Source organism: Mandrillus leucophaeus, unplaced genomic scaffold (assembly GCF_000951045.1).
Source record: "Mandrillus leucophaeus isolate KB7577 unplaced genomic scaffold, Mleu.le_1.0 Scaffold74, whole genome shotgun sequence".
NCBI lineage: Eukaryota > Metazoa > Chordata > Mammalia > Primates > Cercopithecidae > Mandrillus > Mandrillus leucophaeus.
The window spans coordinates 770280-786291 of NW_012108030.1; the positions used below are offsets into that span (position 1 = coordinate 770280).

The following is a 16012-nucleotide window of genomic DNA, read 5'->3' on the forward strand; positions in this document are numbered from 1 at the left end:
AGAGCTTTCTGTTCCATTCCTGACTTCATCATATGTCAGATAGTATAACTGATGTCTATTTTTAGACAGAATATCTTGAACTATTACTATTTACTGCATTAATTATTCCAAAAGTTAAAGGAGATAGTGTCTGCCCCACATCACTGGTTAAGGTTATCACATTGAGGGAGGAAAAAAGGAAAAATTAATTGGGCAGACAGCTAAAGCTGGCCTTTGGCAAAATTCTTTTAAACAGAAAGCCTGAAAAATCAAGCACAGGCACGAAAAGAGCAGAGTAGGGGAAAACTCAGGCAGCAGCTACTCTGATAAGAAAGTAAGGCCCAGCATAGAAGCCTTTTGTTCTTTGTGTGATTAGTGGGCTCCCAGGAAGAAGTTTCCTCCCCTTTTCAGGCATGTACATGGTGAACTCCATGGGAGCTTGCAGGGGGAGTGAGGAGTCTTACTTAAAACAGACCCACAGTTACACAAACAGGAGAAGCTATGCTTTGTGCTTGCCTAAAGACAGCTACACAGATAAGGGGAGTTGCACAGACAGCTTCACAGATAAGTTACACAAATAGCTACAGAGATGAGTTTCATAGAAAAGCTTTTGAATTCAGTGTAAAAATGGCAACCCATTCAGGCTCCCTTTCTGCTGTGGAGAGCTTTCTTTTTTCACTTGTTAAACTTTCACTCCAACCTCTCCCTTTGCGTCCATACTCCTTAATTTTCTTGGTTGTGAGACAAAGAACTCTGGGTGATACCTCACAACCAGGGACTGCTACATTGTGATGCATTGGTGAGACTGTAACAACATTATATTCACTTCTCCCATTTGTGGGTTCCTTTTTTAAATTGTCTATCTTCAGTGCCCAACCAAGATCATGTGACGATTAGCTGTTAAATTTCTGACCCTAAAGTTAATTCAATATTATTTCAGAAAATGAGTCCTTCAAAAAGAAAGGGTAAGGGACAGGACCAAGGAATACCACAGTGCTAGGTTCCCTCTAGTGGGGCCAGAGACAGCTGATCTTTCCAGTTAGGTGTGCAACATATCAGACATCAAGTTTATATAGGATGTGACCTCCCTTCCTGGACTAGGCAACTGAAGCTGAAAGGTTTGAGTCAATCAACAGGGACTGGTATAAACAGACTGGGTTCCTACCCCAACTCAGCTCAACCCCCTATCCAATAGGTAGGGAACATCTGAGGCCCCAGGAGAGTTAGGGGGAGGGCACTGATCTGTCAATATGCTTTTTTCACAATGACAAGGCAGCAGAGACCTGGAAACATAAAGCTTTCCTTATGCTCTCCCAAGCTCTGGCCACCAAGAGTAACCTGATGAAGCCCTGCTGGATCTGCCATCCTGGCCCACCTGTCACCACCTAGAGTGACCCTCTCATCCTACCAGTGATAAACTACATCAGTATACCTAACATGACAGCATATACCAGCAGAACTCGAGTGGCTTACTGGCTTACCGAACATGGAAAGGAAGCAGAGGTGCCCTGTTTTAACGTAATCAACTATGACAAAATGCCACAGCCACAACTAACAAAACCTTGGTGGGCTGGCACTTTGATGCACCACACTTTTGATTACATGAAGAGTGTCCCACTGGTGATGATGAAAAGAAAGACTGGAGTGTTGTTAGCCATTTGTGCAGGGGCTTCATGAACAACATTGTGTGGGAGAAACTAAGTTCCTGTAACAGGTTTGAGACTTGGATGGCAAACACCAATGCCTCCACACCCACGAATGGGCCACTGAACAAGAAAATGGAGAAGGGGTGTTGTGTGCACCTGAGAGCTACACCTACATTTTTCTCTGTGGGTGGTCTGGGGTTTATATAAATACAGGACAGGCAATGTCATGCCTGATCCAAATTGTTGTTTTCAGAATCCTGGGAATATGAACTTGTAAACTCCTAGATAACTGACCAGCTGCAACCTTCCTTGTGGAATGGAACAGACCCAGCATTCTTCCTGGCATCTACCCTCATTTCCTTTCACTGCAGAAGTACTCTCAGGTAAGTATCCTTGTGTCTTACGAAAAGAGATCTTTAAAGGAGAATCAACTGTGTCCTGGTATCTCATGTTCCACAGAGAGCTGAAGAGGCTGAACAGGATTGGGGGAAGACAAAGAGGTTCTGGAAGAGCTGAATCTAGTTGTAAACTGGAATACTGCAGGCCTTTGTCCAATCTGGATGATATTTTCAGAAGCTGATAGATATAATAATTGAACTGTGGTCAGTGGTAATGTCAATAGGTGCTGGCACAAAACTGATGCTAGCTTAAGGCTGAGGTCAAGTCTATTACTGGAAAAGTGATATTTGAAGAAGGGCTTGAGGTCTTATCACTTAGGCCTGTCAGTAGGTAAACTGTCTTAATTAGGGCAAGTTTAAAAAAAAATCAGTGTATTGTGGGGAAAAGAAAGAGAGATCAGACTGTTACTATGCCTATGTAGAAAGAAATAGACATAAAGAACTCCATTTTGTTCTGTACTAAGAGAAATTCTTCTACCTTGAGATGCTGTCAATCTATAACACTAGCCCCAGCCCTGTGCTCGCAGAGACATGTGCTGTGTTGACTCAAGGTTTAATGGATTTAGGGCTGTGCAGGATGTGCTTTGTTAAAAAGGTGCTTGAAGGCAGTATGCTTGGTAAAAGTCGTCGCTATTCTCTAATCTCAAGTACCTAGGGACACGATACACTGTGGAAGGCCGCAGGGACCTCTGCCTAGGAAAGCCAGGTATTGTCCAAGGTTTCTCTCCATGTGATTGCCTGAGATATGGCCTCGTGGGAAGGGAAAGACCTGACCATCCCCCAGCCCGACACCCGTAAAGGGTCTGTGCTGAGGAGGATTAGTGAAAGGGGAAGGCCTCTTTGCAGTTGAGATAAGAGGAAGGCATCTGTCTCCTGCTCCTCCCTGGGAAGGGAATGTCTCGGTGTAAAACCCGATCATACGTTCTATTTACTGAGATAGGAGAAAACCGCCTTATGGCTGGAGGTGAGACATGCTGGCGACAATACTGCTCTTTAATGCACGGAGATGTTTGTGTAAAGTCAAACATAAATCTGGCCTACATGCACTCGAGGCACAGCACCTTTCCTTAAATTTATTGATGACACAGAGATCTTTACTCACATGTTTTCCTGCTGACCCTCTCCCCACCATTACCCTACAGACCTGCCACATCCCCCTTTCCGAGATGGTAGAGATAGTGATTAATAAATACTGAGGGAACTCAGAGACCAGTGCCGGCGCAGGTCCCCTGGGACAACTTTTCTTTCTCTGTACTTTGTCTCTGTGTCTTATTCCTTTTCTCAGTCTCTCGTCCCACCTGATGAGAAACGCCCACAGGTGTGGAGGGGCAGGCCACCCCTTCAACCTCCAGTCTTAAGGTGGTTTTCTCGTATCTCAGTAAATAGAAAATACAATCGGGTTTTACACCGAGACATTCTGTTGCTCTTTAATGCACCGAGATGTTTATGTATGTGCACATCAAATCACAGCACCTTTTCTTAACCTTGTTTATGACACAGAGACATTTGTTCACATGTTTTCCTGCTGACCCTCTCCCCACCATTACCCTATTGTCCTGTCACATCCCCCTCTCTGAGATGGTAGAGATAATGATCAATAAATACAGAGGGAACTCAGAGACTGGTGCAGGTGTGGGTCCTCATCCGTATGCTGAGCACCGGTCCCCTGGGCCCACTTTTCTTTCCCTATACTTTGTCTCTGTCTCTCATTTCTTTTCTCAGTCTCTGGTCCCACCTGACGAGAAACACCCACGGGTTGTTGAGGAGCTGGCCCCCTTCACTTCCCCACTTTGGTCGGCCGCTGATCAACCCTGTTCTCCATTCTCCACCCCAATTATAACCTAAGCTTTGCCTTCGTTTCACCCATTCTTTGACTGACTCCTTTCTCTGAGGCTACATCTGATGTAGATGTAAAGATACTTCTCAGGCAGTTCTCAAAGGCAGCTTTCTCCATAAGGTCCCTCCAGCCAGAAGCATCCTCAGGATAATAGCCCCTCCATTGTTGCTCAGGTCCCTCCCTCTTGAAATTCCTCTCAGATTGCCGCGCCCACATGGTTTCTTTCCATTCTTCCTACGATTAAAGTGCCTAAATGTCTGTGACCATCTCTACCCAGCCTGCAGACAGATCAGGGCAGGCTTAAGCCTTTGAGAAACTAAGCAGTTTATGTAGCGCTCCTGGCGAATGTTGCAAAGCCAAAGTCCAGCAGTTCACGTGGAATGGAAAAAGGGTGGAATGGGTCGTTTTCAATCGCTTTTCATCGTCAGAGCCTACCGGTCTTAGCCTACCGGTCTTAAGGCGCGGAAAGGGGAACTCCGCCTGCTGTACGGCAGTAGGGTTGAAAATGGCTGCTCCCAGCAAGCATCCCTTGGGCGCAGACATATTGCATCATGAAGGGACGGCATTCGCCGGATTCCGCGTCTCTGAAAAGAAGCTGTGTGGCCCTCGCCGGCCGCCATCCCCGAAACTTGCGAGTGTCGCGTCTGCAGCTTGCGGGGTTCGCGGGTCGGCGGGCAGAGGCGAGTGTTTAGGGATTTAGGGTCCGTGACTCGCCTCCAGCAGTGGAGACAGAGGGTCATCGATCTGGTCTACGTGGGCTTCTGGGAATGTTTCAGAGCCAGGGAGAGCGCGTTGAGTTTTTTTTTGGTTGTTCGCTAGCGCGTGGGGTCCGTGTTGCGGGGAGCTCGTGGGGAGTCCTCGCTGGGGGTTCGTTTTGCAGAGTCGTGTTGCAGTTCCCAGAGTCTGGGAGCTCATGGGCTCCGCATTGGAACAAGCGCTTGGGAGGTCTTCGTTGCACAGTAGCACTAGGGCGTCGTGGCGGGGAAGCGAATCGTGTCGGTGTCGGAGACAGCTCTGGGCAGTTCGTGTTCATTGCTTATCACATGCGTGCTTTAAAAGGGGTCTGCTGGTCCCCTTGCTTCCCTGCTCCTGTATATTCTGTAGAAAATTTGCTTTCAGGATCATTGCGAGCCAAGTAATAACATCCCCATCCTTTTAAATACTCCTCCAGAAAATAACTCTGGTTTAGTGTATTTCATGTTTAGCGTTGGGATCGGATGTTTAGGTATTGGTATAATTTTACTCGTATTTTGGGTTCAGGTGTCTACGTATTGGTATAATTCTATTCGTATTTAATCTAACATCTTGTCAACTACATATTCCCATATTACATTCTCTTTGACAGTTTTCTTTTTTAAACTGCTGCGGTTCCGTCAGGTGGCTGCTTAAATTTGGGTAGAACTGATGTAGATCTAGATACAACACTCTCAGGAACATGCGATGGATTTCCATTAACCCAAGGTTTTTAGTTCTTCGACTAGCTGTAGTGTTTTCCATACGTGTCTGGGACATTTCTGGTTATGCTTATTTCTACATAGTTAATACTTTTTGATGTAAATCGTGACTTTTTTTTTTTCGCATAAGGCCCCTCCCTCTTTACTTTTTTCCTTTCTAATTTTACTTAGTGGACAAGAACAGAAGTTAAAAATATATACGTTTGTTCTGTCACTTCATTCTACTCATGTCATTACACATAACTTATAAATTGATGTCTTTCTTTTTTCTAGTTGAGCATTTTTGTCATCTGCTAATAGTTTTAGCCAGGTGGCAAGTGGATGGACTGAGGAGTAAGAAGTACCTGCCTCTGCCTCTGACTTGGGTATGTTAATCTCTGAGTCAGTTTCCTTATTTGTGGGGAAAAAGCTGTCCTAGTTTCTTTTTCATGGAATCGTTATGAAGATTAAGTGAGCAAATGTTCTTTAAGTATGTTCAAAGTGTAGTACTAGGTACACAGTATGGTCTGAATAAATAATGATTGTGATTTATCAAGTTTTTATTTCTCTTTTCTAAGGGCTTTTGACCTTTACAATTATTTTCATTTATATTTTTTTCTCTTTAAAATTTTCTTTATGTTGCTCTATTTCCCAATTTCATGTATTCCTGAGGAAAAAACCATACATGTCAATAATATGAGACTGGATTTTATTTGCTAATATTTTATTTAATATTTTTGCATCAAGAAATGAAAAGAGATCTTGGATGAGCTTGGGAATAATCCATAATCCATTGGTGGAGAGGGACTGAATGGTGGTATAGATAAAACAAAATTAGGTGTGAATTCATCATTCTTTAAGTCCCGTGATGAATATGTGGAATTTGAGCATACTGTTCTTTTGCTTGAAATTTTTCACAGTAGAAAATTAAAAAAAAATTTTTGCCTATACATTTATAACAGAAATTGGTCTGTAGTTTTCTTAAGTTTTTTTTCCAAGTGATTATACTTGAAAAATCACCAGGTTAACAAAATAGAATAATGTAGCATCCCAGAAGCCCTCATCGTCTCTGTTCTCTCCAGAGGTAATTGTTATCCTAAAAACATCATAGATGTGCTTGGTTGTCACCTTTATGTAAATGAAATCCTAAGGTACACATTCTTTTGTGGCTGGCTTCTTTTGCTCAGTATTTTTGTTGTGAAATTCATCTACGTTGCTGCATGTAGCAGTAGCTCATCTCTTCTTCATTGCTATGTAGTATTCCATCGATGATTATACCCCATATTATTTATCCATTCCATTATCAAGACACATTGTTATGGTTTATGGGAGTTATGAGAATTGTTGATATGAATGTTTTTCTGCATGTCTTTTGGTGCATAAAAGTTCTATTGAGGGCTGGGCGTGAGAGCTCACGCCTGTAATCCCAGCACTTTGGGAGGCTGAGGCGGGTAGATCACCTGAGATCAAGAGTTTGAGACCAGTCTGGCCAACATGATGAAACCCCGTCTCTACTGAAAATACACAAATTAGCCTGGCGTGGTAGCGGGTGTCTGTAATCCCAGCTACTCAGGAGGGATGAGGCAGGAGAATCACTTGAACCCAGGAGACAGAAGTTGCAGTGAGCTGGGATCATGACCTTTCACTCCAGCCTAGGCAACAAGAGTGAAACTCTGTCTCAAAAAAAAAAAAAAAAAAAAAAGTTCAATTGAGCATATACTTAGTGTGTTAAGTATAGAGGAGAGGAGTATGCTAGACACAACGAGGAACCACAAATGCCCAATCATAATGGGAAATTCTTAACATACCTCTCTCAGTAACTTAGAGAACAGGCAGACAAAAAGCTAAAAGGGTATAGATTAACCATTGCTGGCAAACTTTCTGTAAAGGTGCAGACAGATGATAAATATTTTAGTCTCTGCTGGCTAAATGGTCTCGTCTGCATCTACTAGGTTCTGCAATTATAGAATGAAACTAGCTATACAGAATGTATAAACAAATGGGTGTGGCTGTGTTCTGATAAAACATTACTTACAAAAACAGGCAGCTAACCCACAATAGTCCTAACCCCAGAAAGGTTAGAATGACATAAATAATTAACGGACTTGACCAATCTAAAACGCTGCACTCAATAATTTTCCTCAGATGCACATAGAATATTTATAAAAAGTCACCATATGGTTAGCCATCAGGCAAGTCTAAGTAAATTTCAAAGGATTAAAACCATACGGAATTTTTTCTCTACAGTGGAATTAAGCTATAAATCAATATCAAAATGATTTATTTGCCGTAGAATAGTCATGTGACTTTTTGGAACTGTCAATTCAGAATGTGTTTTTTTCTTGTCAGAATGAGTGGCAGTTATGCCATACACTTCTAAATAATCTGAGTTCAAAAAAAAAAATCACAGTGGAAATATTTTCAGTTGCATTTTAATAAGAATTCTACATGTAAACCCTTGTTGAATTTAACCTAAGCAGTCAGTGGAGGAAATTTATAACCTCGAATGCAAGTAGTAGAAAAGAAGGAAGGATGAAAATGAATGAAGAGGCCGGGCGCGGTGGCTCAAGCCTGTAATCCCAGCACTTTGGGAGGCCGAGACGGGCGGATCACGAGGTCAGGAGATCGAGACCATCCTGGCTAACATGGTGAAACCCCGTCTCTACTAAAAAAAAAATACAAAAAACTAGCCGGGCGATGTGGTGGGCGCCTGTAGTTCCAGCTACTCGGGAGGCTGAGGTAGGAGAATGGCGTGAACCCGGGAGGCGGAACTTGCAGTGAGCTGAGATCCGGCCACTGCACTCCAGCCTGGGCGACAGAGCGAGACTCCGTCTCAAAAAAAAAGAAAAAAAAAAAAAAAGAAAATGAATGAAGAAGCACCTATCTCTATCATTCTTTTTTTTTTCTATTCTATTGATTGGTGTTTGGAAATGCTGGTTTTATATAATTGTTAGAGAGGCTTCACTTTTTCTGTGATTTGTGAATGTTACATAATATTGGAGTCATCTATACTGTAAAGATTAGATGAACTCATCAGGCTCCGATGATTCTTTTTAACATTTTTTCATGGAAATTGAGAGTATAGTATAATATTTGCCCATAACTTAGCTTCAACAGTTTATCAATTCATATTCATCTGTCATATCAGTCATATTTATCTGTGCCTCCACTTTTGTTTTACTCTGGAGAATTTCATAGCAAATCCAAGGCTTCATGCCTTGAAACTTGTAAGTATCCCGGTATGACTCTCTAACTGGTATGGTCATTAAAAAAATTTATAACCACTAGACCATTTTCTTTTTGTTTTTTCTTTTAGAGACGGGATCTTGCTGTATTGCTCAGGCTGGTCTTGAGCTCCTGGGCTCAAGCAGTCCTCCTGCCTTGACTTCCCAAAGTGCTAGGATTACAGGTGTGAGCCACTTCACCCATCCTAGACCATTTTCAGTGTATCCAAGTTAATAATAATTTCTTTCCTTATCTTTTTGGGCAGACGGACTTTCGCTTTGTCACCAAGGCTGGAGTATAGTGGCATGATCTTTTCTCACTGCAATTCCCGCCTCCCGGGTTGAAGCAGTTCTCCTGCCTCAGCCTCCTGAGTAGCTGGGCTTACAGGCATCTGCCACCACACCAGGCTAATTTTTGTATTTTTTGTAGAGATGGGATTTCGTCCTGTTGGCCAGGCTGGTCTTGAACTCTTGACCTCAAGTGATCTGCCCATGTTGGCCTCCCACAGTGCTGGGGTTACAGGCATGAGCCACTGTGCGTAGCCTATTTCTTTAGTTCATTGAATAGCTAGTCTATATTCAGTTTTTTTCTGATAATTTCATCATTGTCTTTTAACATTGGATTGTTTGAATCATGATCCAAATGACGTGGGTGCGTTCGAGTTGCTTGTATCTCTTAGATCTCTATAATTCTATAACAACTCCCCTTTCTTTTTTTATTTTTCTTTGTTTTTTTTTTTTTGTTCTCATGCCTCTTCATGTGTTGCAGTAGGAAGTATACAGCACCATCCACGAAGGATTCTTACCTAAAAAAATTGAACATGGGACTAATCAAACCTCTCAGTTGAACTACTCACTTAATTAAAAGGAAAAAATGGGAGTTGGGTAGGTAGAGAACAACAAGTTAAACTGTACCATGAGGCTGGGAGCAGTCACTCATGCCTGTAATCCTAGCACGTTGGGAGGCTGAGGCGGGAGGATTGCTTGAGGCCAAGAGTTGAAGACCAACATGGCCAACATAGCAAGACCCTGTCTCTATTAAAAAAAAAAAATTTAGCCAGGTACAGTGGCTCACGCCTGTAATCTCAGCACTTTGGGAGGCTAAGGCAGGTGGATCATGAGGTCAGGAATTCAAGACCAGCCTGGCCAAGATGGAGAAACCTTGTCTTTACTGAAAATACAAAAATTAGCCGGGCGTGGTGGTGGGCACCTGTAATCCCAGCTACTCAGGAGGCTGAGGCAGAGAATTGCTTGAACCCGGGAGGCGGAGTTTGCAATGAGCTGAGATCGCACTACTGCACTCCAGCCTGGCGACAGATCGAGACTCCTTCTCAAAAAAAAAAAAGTTTTCAAAAACCCATACAAAATGATACCCTGATACAGCAGTCAGACAAATCCAAAGGTAGGCCATCATATGAGAGAAATTACCTGTTTCCTTCCTTTCTGCTTCATTCCTCCCAAAAGCAGATGAGGCTGAGGGCTTGTAATGGTTTGGAAGCATCCCAACTTTTATTTGAAGTGGAGGGCTTTTTTTTTTGCCTTTTTTTTTTTTTCCGAGGCAGGATCTTGCTGTGTTGTGCAGGTTGGAGTGCAGTGATGCGATCATAAACTCAGTTCAGCCTGGAACTCCTGGGCTTAAGCGATCCTCCTTCCTCACCGTCCTAAGTACCTGGGACTACATGCATGCACCACCATGCCTGGCTAAGTTTTAAATTTTTCTGTAGAGACAAGGTCTTGGTATGTTACCCAGGCTGGTCTCGAATTCCTGGCCTCGAGGAATTCTCCTGCCTTCACCTGCAGAATTGCTGCAATTACAGGCCTGAGCCAACACAGCAGGCCCTAGTTTGTCTTTTTTTTATTGGATACTGTTGGCTGCCAATCTGACATCCAAGCCCCCTTTGTTAAGCAAATTCCTCTTTAACTTAGGTAGCTGTCCCTCTGGACATTTGACCTGAACCTCAGTTCAGTAGGAAATCCAGATTATTCTTACCAATCAGGGTGATATATCATTGCCATTCTTGGTTACATTGCCATGTTCTCCGTGTGAGTATCTGGTGCATTTCTGATGTATTACATATGATGGAAGTCTGCCATGAGCTTCTGGGAAATGGCTGGATCCTGGATTTTTCAACCCTGGAGATCTCAGCTCCAACCCATTCATTCATAACTGCCTTTTCTACCTCTTAGCCATCCATACAGATTTCTACATTTGGGTTGGGTACCACTGTTTTTGGACTGGCCCTGTAGGGAGGCTAGACGAAAGGGCTGGGGCTGGGATGAAGCAGTCTCAGGATTGAAGGTAGAGGAGGTTTGCATTTTGACCAGTGTGTTTACCGGTGGGTCAGAAAATGGCTTGGAGATGAGCTCTCTGGGTGTAAAGGATACAGGCTTGCTAGAGAGTCTTGAGAATGACTTGCTGGGGTGACAGCAACATTCAAGTTGGTCTCACAGTGTGGGTATTCTCAGAGTGTGAGTTTCTAGAGTGGCTCTTGGGGAGACTGATCCCTGAACTGCTGCTTCTGGGGCAAGGATGGGACCCCCTTTGCTTTCCTGCCTGTGTGGAAGGAGCAGGCTGAGCATGCACACTGAATATTGCATTGGGAGATCGCAGGCTCTTGTTTGTGTAGCTGTGACTGTGTGGCCACCCCGCAGTGTAAAGCGCTGGGAAGCAGAGTTCTAAAAGTGAGAGGGAAAGAGAACAAATTTGTACTGTGAGGCTGTTGTAGGAGGGAAGTGTCACAAGGGAGAGAGCCAGATGTAGATTCCAGTTCCCACGCTTCTAATTAGGAAGAATGTTAACCTGCACAACACACTTCGTCTCAGCAAGCCTCAGCTTACTCATGTTTAAAATGGAAATAATAACGAGTACCTTATACAGTAGTATTGAGGGTTTAGTAAGACAGTGCGTATGGTTTGTTTGATTAGTAAGACAGTGCAATAAACAAAAAATTTAGGAGCATGTGGCTGCCGGTAAATTTAAGTCAGTTTCCTGAGCCACCACTTCTTTTATGTTTTTGTTTTTAGAGACAGTCTTGCCACGTTGTCCAGGCTGGTCTTGAACTCTAGAGCTCAGGTGAGATCCACCCATCTCAGCCTCTACAATAGCTGGGATGCTAGGGCCCATGCCACCATGCCTGGCTTTACCACTTCCTTCATTGTCTTACCTAAAACATATATGTGAGAACTTGGCAGTAGACAAGACCATAAAGTGGTTTTAGTTTACTATCTCCTGTTTCACATCCGTTCTATTTCTGACGTAACCAAAAAAAAAAAAAAAAAGGCATTCCTCTTGCTCATTCCATATCTTCCTGTGGACCAGTGCCCCACGATTCCAGGGTGTTAAGGAGACCGATGAAATATTGGAACCTGATGTTAATGTGAGTCCAGATGGCAATTGGAGACTTGTGGTCCTAGGAGCATGTTTCTCATCATTGAATTTGGTCTTGAATCCCCAGGTTCTAGCCTATAGGAACAAGACATTTTCAGTAATGGAAGAAAGAGCTTCCAGGCTGGGGAAGATCATCGTTTCCAGTGGTAGCTTGACCTGAGATGATACCTGACCACAACTTCTGGGAAGGCCCAGAATAGATAGAAGAGAGAGAACACCCTAGAGTTGCTAGCCCCTAAGAGTTGAAGAAAATGGCCAAGGCCCAGGTGAGATTTGTTTTACCTATTTTGTCCTTTGTTTCCCAGTGGATCTGTGGAAGCTTGTAAAAGACAGTCTGGTTAAATGAGATAGTGTATTCTGATAAAAATCAGGATCTGTCAGAAAATAAGTTTAAGTTGAAATCTTAAAATCCTGGCAAATTAAGAAACGAGATATATAGATCGGGGGGTTTGTGCCAAGTCCTTAATGTCGGAACATACCTAAGTGACTGTTAAGACCCTGTGGGTTTTCTCTGCTTTAAACTGTGTCTCCTTTTTTTTGGCAGCTGAAATAACAGGAAACACATGAAAAATGCCACGATTGTAATGTCTGTGAGGAGAGAGCAAGGCAGTTCTTCAGGGGAGGTAAATGTGTCATTGCTGTTAGATCTTGAGAAATTTCTTTCCTTCAGAGAGCTTTTGTGGTTGACAGTATCCTCAAAGTCACCCTTGTAATAAAGGCATGGGATGTTTTCTTTGGCTTTTTCCTATTATTTAGGGAGGTAAACTAAGGAGTAATGCCAAAGGAAAACTGGATTGGACAAAATTCTTTGAAAATAGGGTGCTTTGAAAATAGACGCTTCTGGTCATCTGACTTTGCCCAGGAGTAAAGCCTGGAGCATCCAATAGAATGAATGGGGCTGCCTGACCTTTGATCCTCCATGAAGTAGAATTCTTTCAGCCAGATTTTTGTTATTGATACAGCAGGAGACAACTAGCAGCTCCATTCTTTGGTAACAGCTTGGAATGCAGATACTGACAATGCTTCTTTCTTTACCTTCTTAACTCCAGGTTCAAAAAACAAAGCACCGGTTCTGCTGGTTCTGCTTTTACTATGTTTAATTACTGAAATGATACATGGCTACATTTGCCTGCAAGAGATTCAAGCAAATAGAAGCATTTGTATCAAAAGACAGTATCTCCTTTCACCCTTTTTCTGCCCAAACTTCAACCCAAAGGGTAATAAATAAGTGTTCATAGTTTGGGTCTCTATCTAGTTCCTCCCTGTGATTGACATCTGATAGAATATATTTATATTTAGGTACATTTCTGTATACATATGTGTGTACTTATATAATTGTATATATTATTACTTTTTTTTTTTCCCCCAAGATAGAGTCTTGCTCTGTTGCCCAGGCTGGAGTGCAATGGTGCAATCTTGGCTCACTGCAACCTCCGCCTCCTGGGCTCAAGCAATTCTCCTGCCTCAGCCTCCTGAGTAGCTGGGATTACAGGTGCGTGCCACCACACCCCACTAATTTTTCTATTTTTAGTAGAGATGGGGTTTCACCATTTGGCCAGGCTGGTCTTGAACTACTGACCTCATGAGCCCCCCGCCTCAGCCTCCCAAAGTGCTGGGATTTCAGGCGTTAGTCACCACGCCCAGCCATATTATTGCTTTTTTTTTTTTTTTTTTTTTGGAAACGGAGTCTTGCTCTGTTGCCCAGGCTAGAGTGCAGTGGCACGATCTTGGCTCACTGTAAGGTTCGCCTCCTGGGTTCACGCCATTCTCCTGCCTCAGCCTCCCGAGTAGCTGGGACTGCAGATGCCCGCCACTATGCCCAGCTAATTTTTTGTATTTTTAGTGGAGACGGGGTTTCACCGTGTTAGCTATCTCCTGACTTCGTGATCTGCCCTCCTTGGCTTCCAAAGTGCTGAGATTACAGGTGTGAGCCACCATGCCCAGCCATATTATTACATTTTTTAAAATATGTCTTAGATCATATATTATTTGGGAGCTTAATTTTTTGCGTTTAAGAGAATGTCTTGAAGATCATTGATTATCACGTGGTTATGTATACATCTACCTCATTGATTTTAACATTTTTATAGTATATTATAGCATGGAGGTGCTGTAATTTAACCCTGTCTGCTTTTGATAGACATTTAGATTATTGATAAGTTTTTCATTATCAGAAACAAAGGAATAATGAACATTCTTATTACACGTTGTTTCATATCTATGTGAATACTGCCTTAGTGCTTTTTTAGGGTAGGAGGTATTGCTGGAATTCCATGGTCCTTTGGTATGTGAAATAGTCATGGTGTGCATAATTTGTCATGGAGAAAAGGATCAAGACGCGTCCCTGTGCCTCTTTTCTGCATCATCTATTGTTATCCACCTCAGATTGCATTGGAATTGCTCTTATAGGGATCATTGTCATTCGAAGATGTGGCTGTGGACTTCACCAGGGAGGAGTGGCAGTTTTTGGACTGGTCTCAGAAGGTCTTGTACAAGGAAGTAATGTTGGAAAACTACAGCAACCTAGTATCAGTAGGTAAGGACAGCATCACAGTCACTTACCTTTTCTTTCTTATTTGGTGACCTCTGTATGGTCCTGTAAATATTTAATGGTTTGTATGTCATAGATTTTTTTGTTGTGGTGGTAAAATGTATAACATAAAATTTACCATCTTAATCATAAGTGTGCAGTTCACTGGGATTCACTCATAGTGTTATGCACCCACCACCACTACCTTCTGTCTTCTAAAACTGAAACTCTGTACTCACAAAACAACTACCCATTCCCCCACTTCTCCCCAGCCCCTTGCAACCACCATTCACTTTCTGTCTTTAGGATTTTGACTTCTCTAAGTACCTCATATAAGTGGCATCATATAGTGTCTGTCTTTTTGTGTCTGGCTTATTTCACTTAGTATGATGTTCTCAAGGTTTATCCGTGTTGTCACGTGTGCCAGAATTTCCTTTTTAAGGCTGAATGATATTCTTTTGTATGTATATACCACCTTTTGCTTATCCACTTATCTGTTAAGGAACACTGGGTTCCTTCCACGTTTGAGGGCTTGTGAATCATGTTGCTATGAATATGGGTGTACAAATATCTGAGACCCTGCTTTCCATTCTTTGGGGTATATACCCAGAGGTGGAATTGCTGGGTGATATGGTCATTCCATTGTTAATTTTTTGAGGAAGTTTTCCACAATGTCAGTACCATTTTACATTCCCACCAAGAGTGCACAGGGTCCCAGTTTCTCCACATTGTTGCCAACAATTGTTATTTTCTGCTTTTTTTTTTTTTTTTTTTTGATAGTAGCCATCCTAATGGGTATGAGTGTGTCATAGACTTGTATTTTCCTCCCTGGCACAAAGTGATTGTGCTCTTTTACTGAGTGAAAGACTTTTACTTTATCAAAGTGCAAATGCTGTGGTTCCGGAGACATAACTCTCTCTATCTTCATCCATTCCCCAAGCACACGTGCCAAGTGTTCCGTGATCTCCTGTTTACAGGGTATCAAGGCACCAAGCCAGATGCACTCTTCAAGTTGGAGCAAGGAGAACCCCCATGGATAGTAGAAGGAGCAGCCCACAGTCAAACCTGTCCAGGTAAGTGAGTGAAAACTAAGAAAACGGGGAGAAATGGCACGAAAATCCCAGCTGGGTCGGAGAAGGGTTGATGCTTTTAAAATGTTCTTTAGAGGACTTTGCAGTAGTTGGTGGCCCAGAAACCTAATCAGCCTTTCTGCATCTGTGTCCATCCCTAATAGAACTGTCCCTTCCCAGCTCTCAAAGGATAATGTCTTCCTTTCTTCTATTTTCTGGATCTAATTTCAGTCCATATCATTGAAGACCTTGAATTCTTAGCTGGTTCCATTCTTCCCAGCCTGCTCCCAGCTTTTGTCCCTTCCTGCTCCCTACCTTACTTGCTTTGAAACTCTCCTTGTAACCCATCTGGATTGTGTTGCCTTTATTTATTTATTTATTTATTTATTTATTTATTTTTTGAGATAGAGTCTCGCACTGTTGGCTGGGCTGGAGTGCAGTGGTGCAATCTTGGCTCACTGCAACCTCCACCTCCCAGATTCAAGTGATTCTCATGCCTCAGCCTCC

General features: G+C 42.8%; 1 protein-coding gene across 4 annotated transcripts in view; it reads left to right on the forward strand.

The window, feature by feature from the left end:
• The first annotated feature begins 4460 nt into the window (after positions 1-4460).
• Positions 4461-16012, forward strand: part of ZNF577 (zinc finger protein 577) — a 38768-nt gene continuing 27216 nt past the window's right edge. Inside the window, exons 1-7 of one of the 4 annotated variants that reach the window (XM_011965877.1) lie at positions 4548-4607; positions 5588-5679; positions 6348-6377; positions 11973-12171; positions 12450-12528; positions 14315-14441; positions 15413-15508. In XM_011965877.1, coding sequence (XP_011821267.1) covers positions 12469-12528; positions 14315-14441; positions 15413-15508 — 283 coding nt within the window. In that variant the 5' untranslated portion in view covers positions 4548-4607; positions 5588-5679; positions 6348-6377; positions 11973-12171; positions 12450-12468. Of the gene's footprint in view, positions 4608-5587; positions 5680-6347; positions 6378-11972; positions 12172-12449; positions 12529-14314; positions 14442-15412; positions 15509-16012 lie in introns of all 4 variants that reach the window. The other 3 variants (XM_011965876.1, XR_001004426.1, XM_011965875.1) reach the window with 3 other exon arrangements.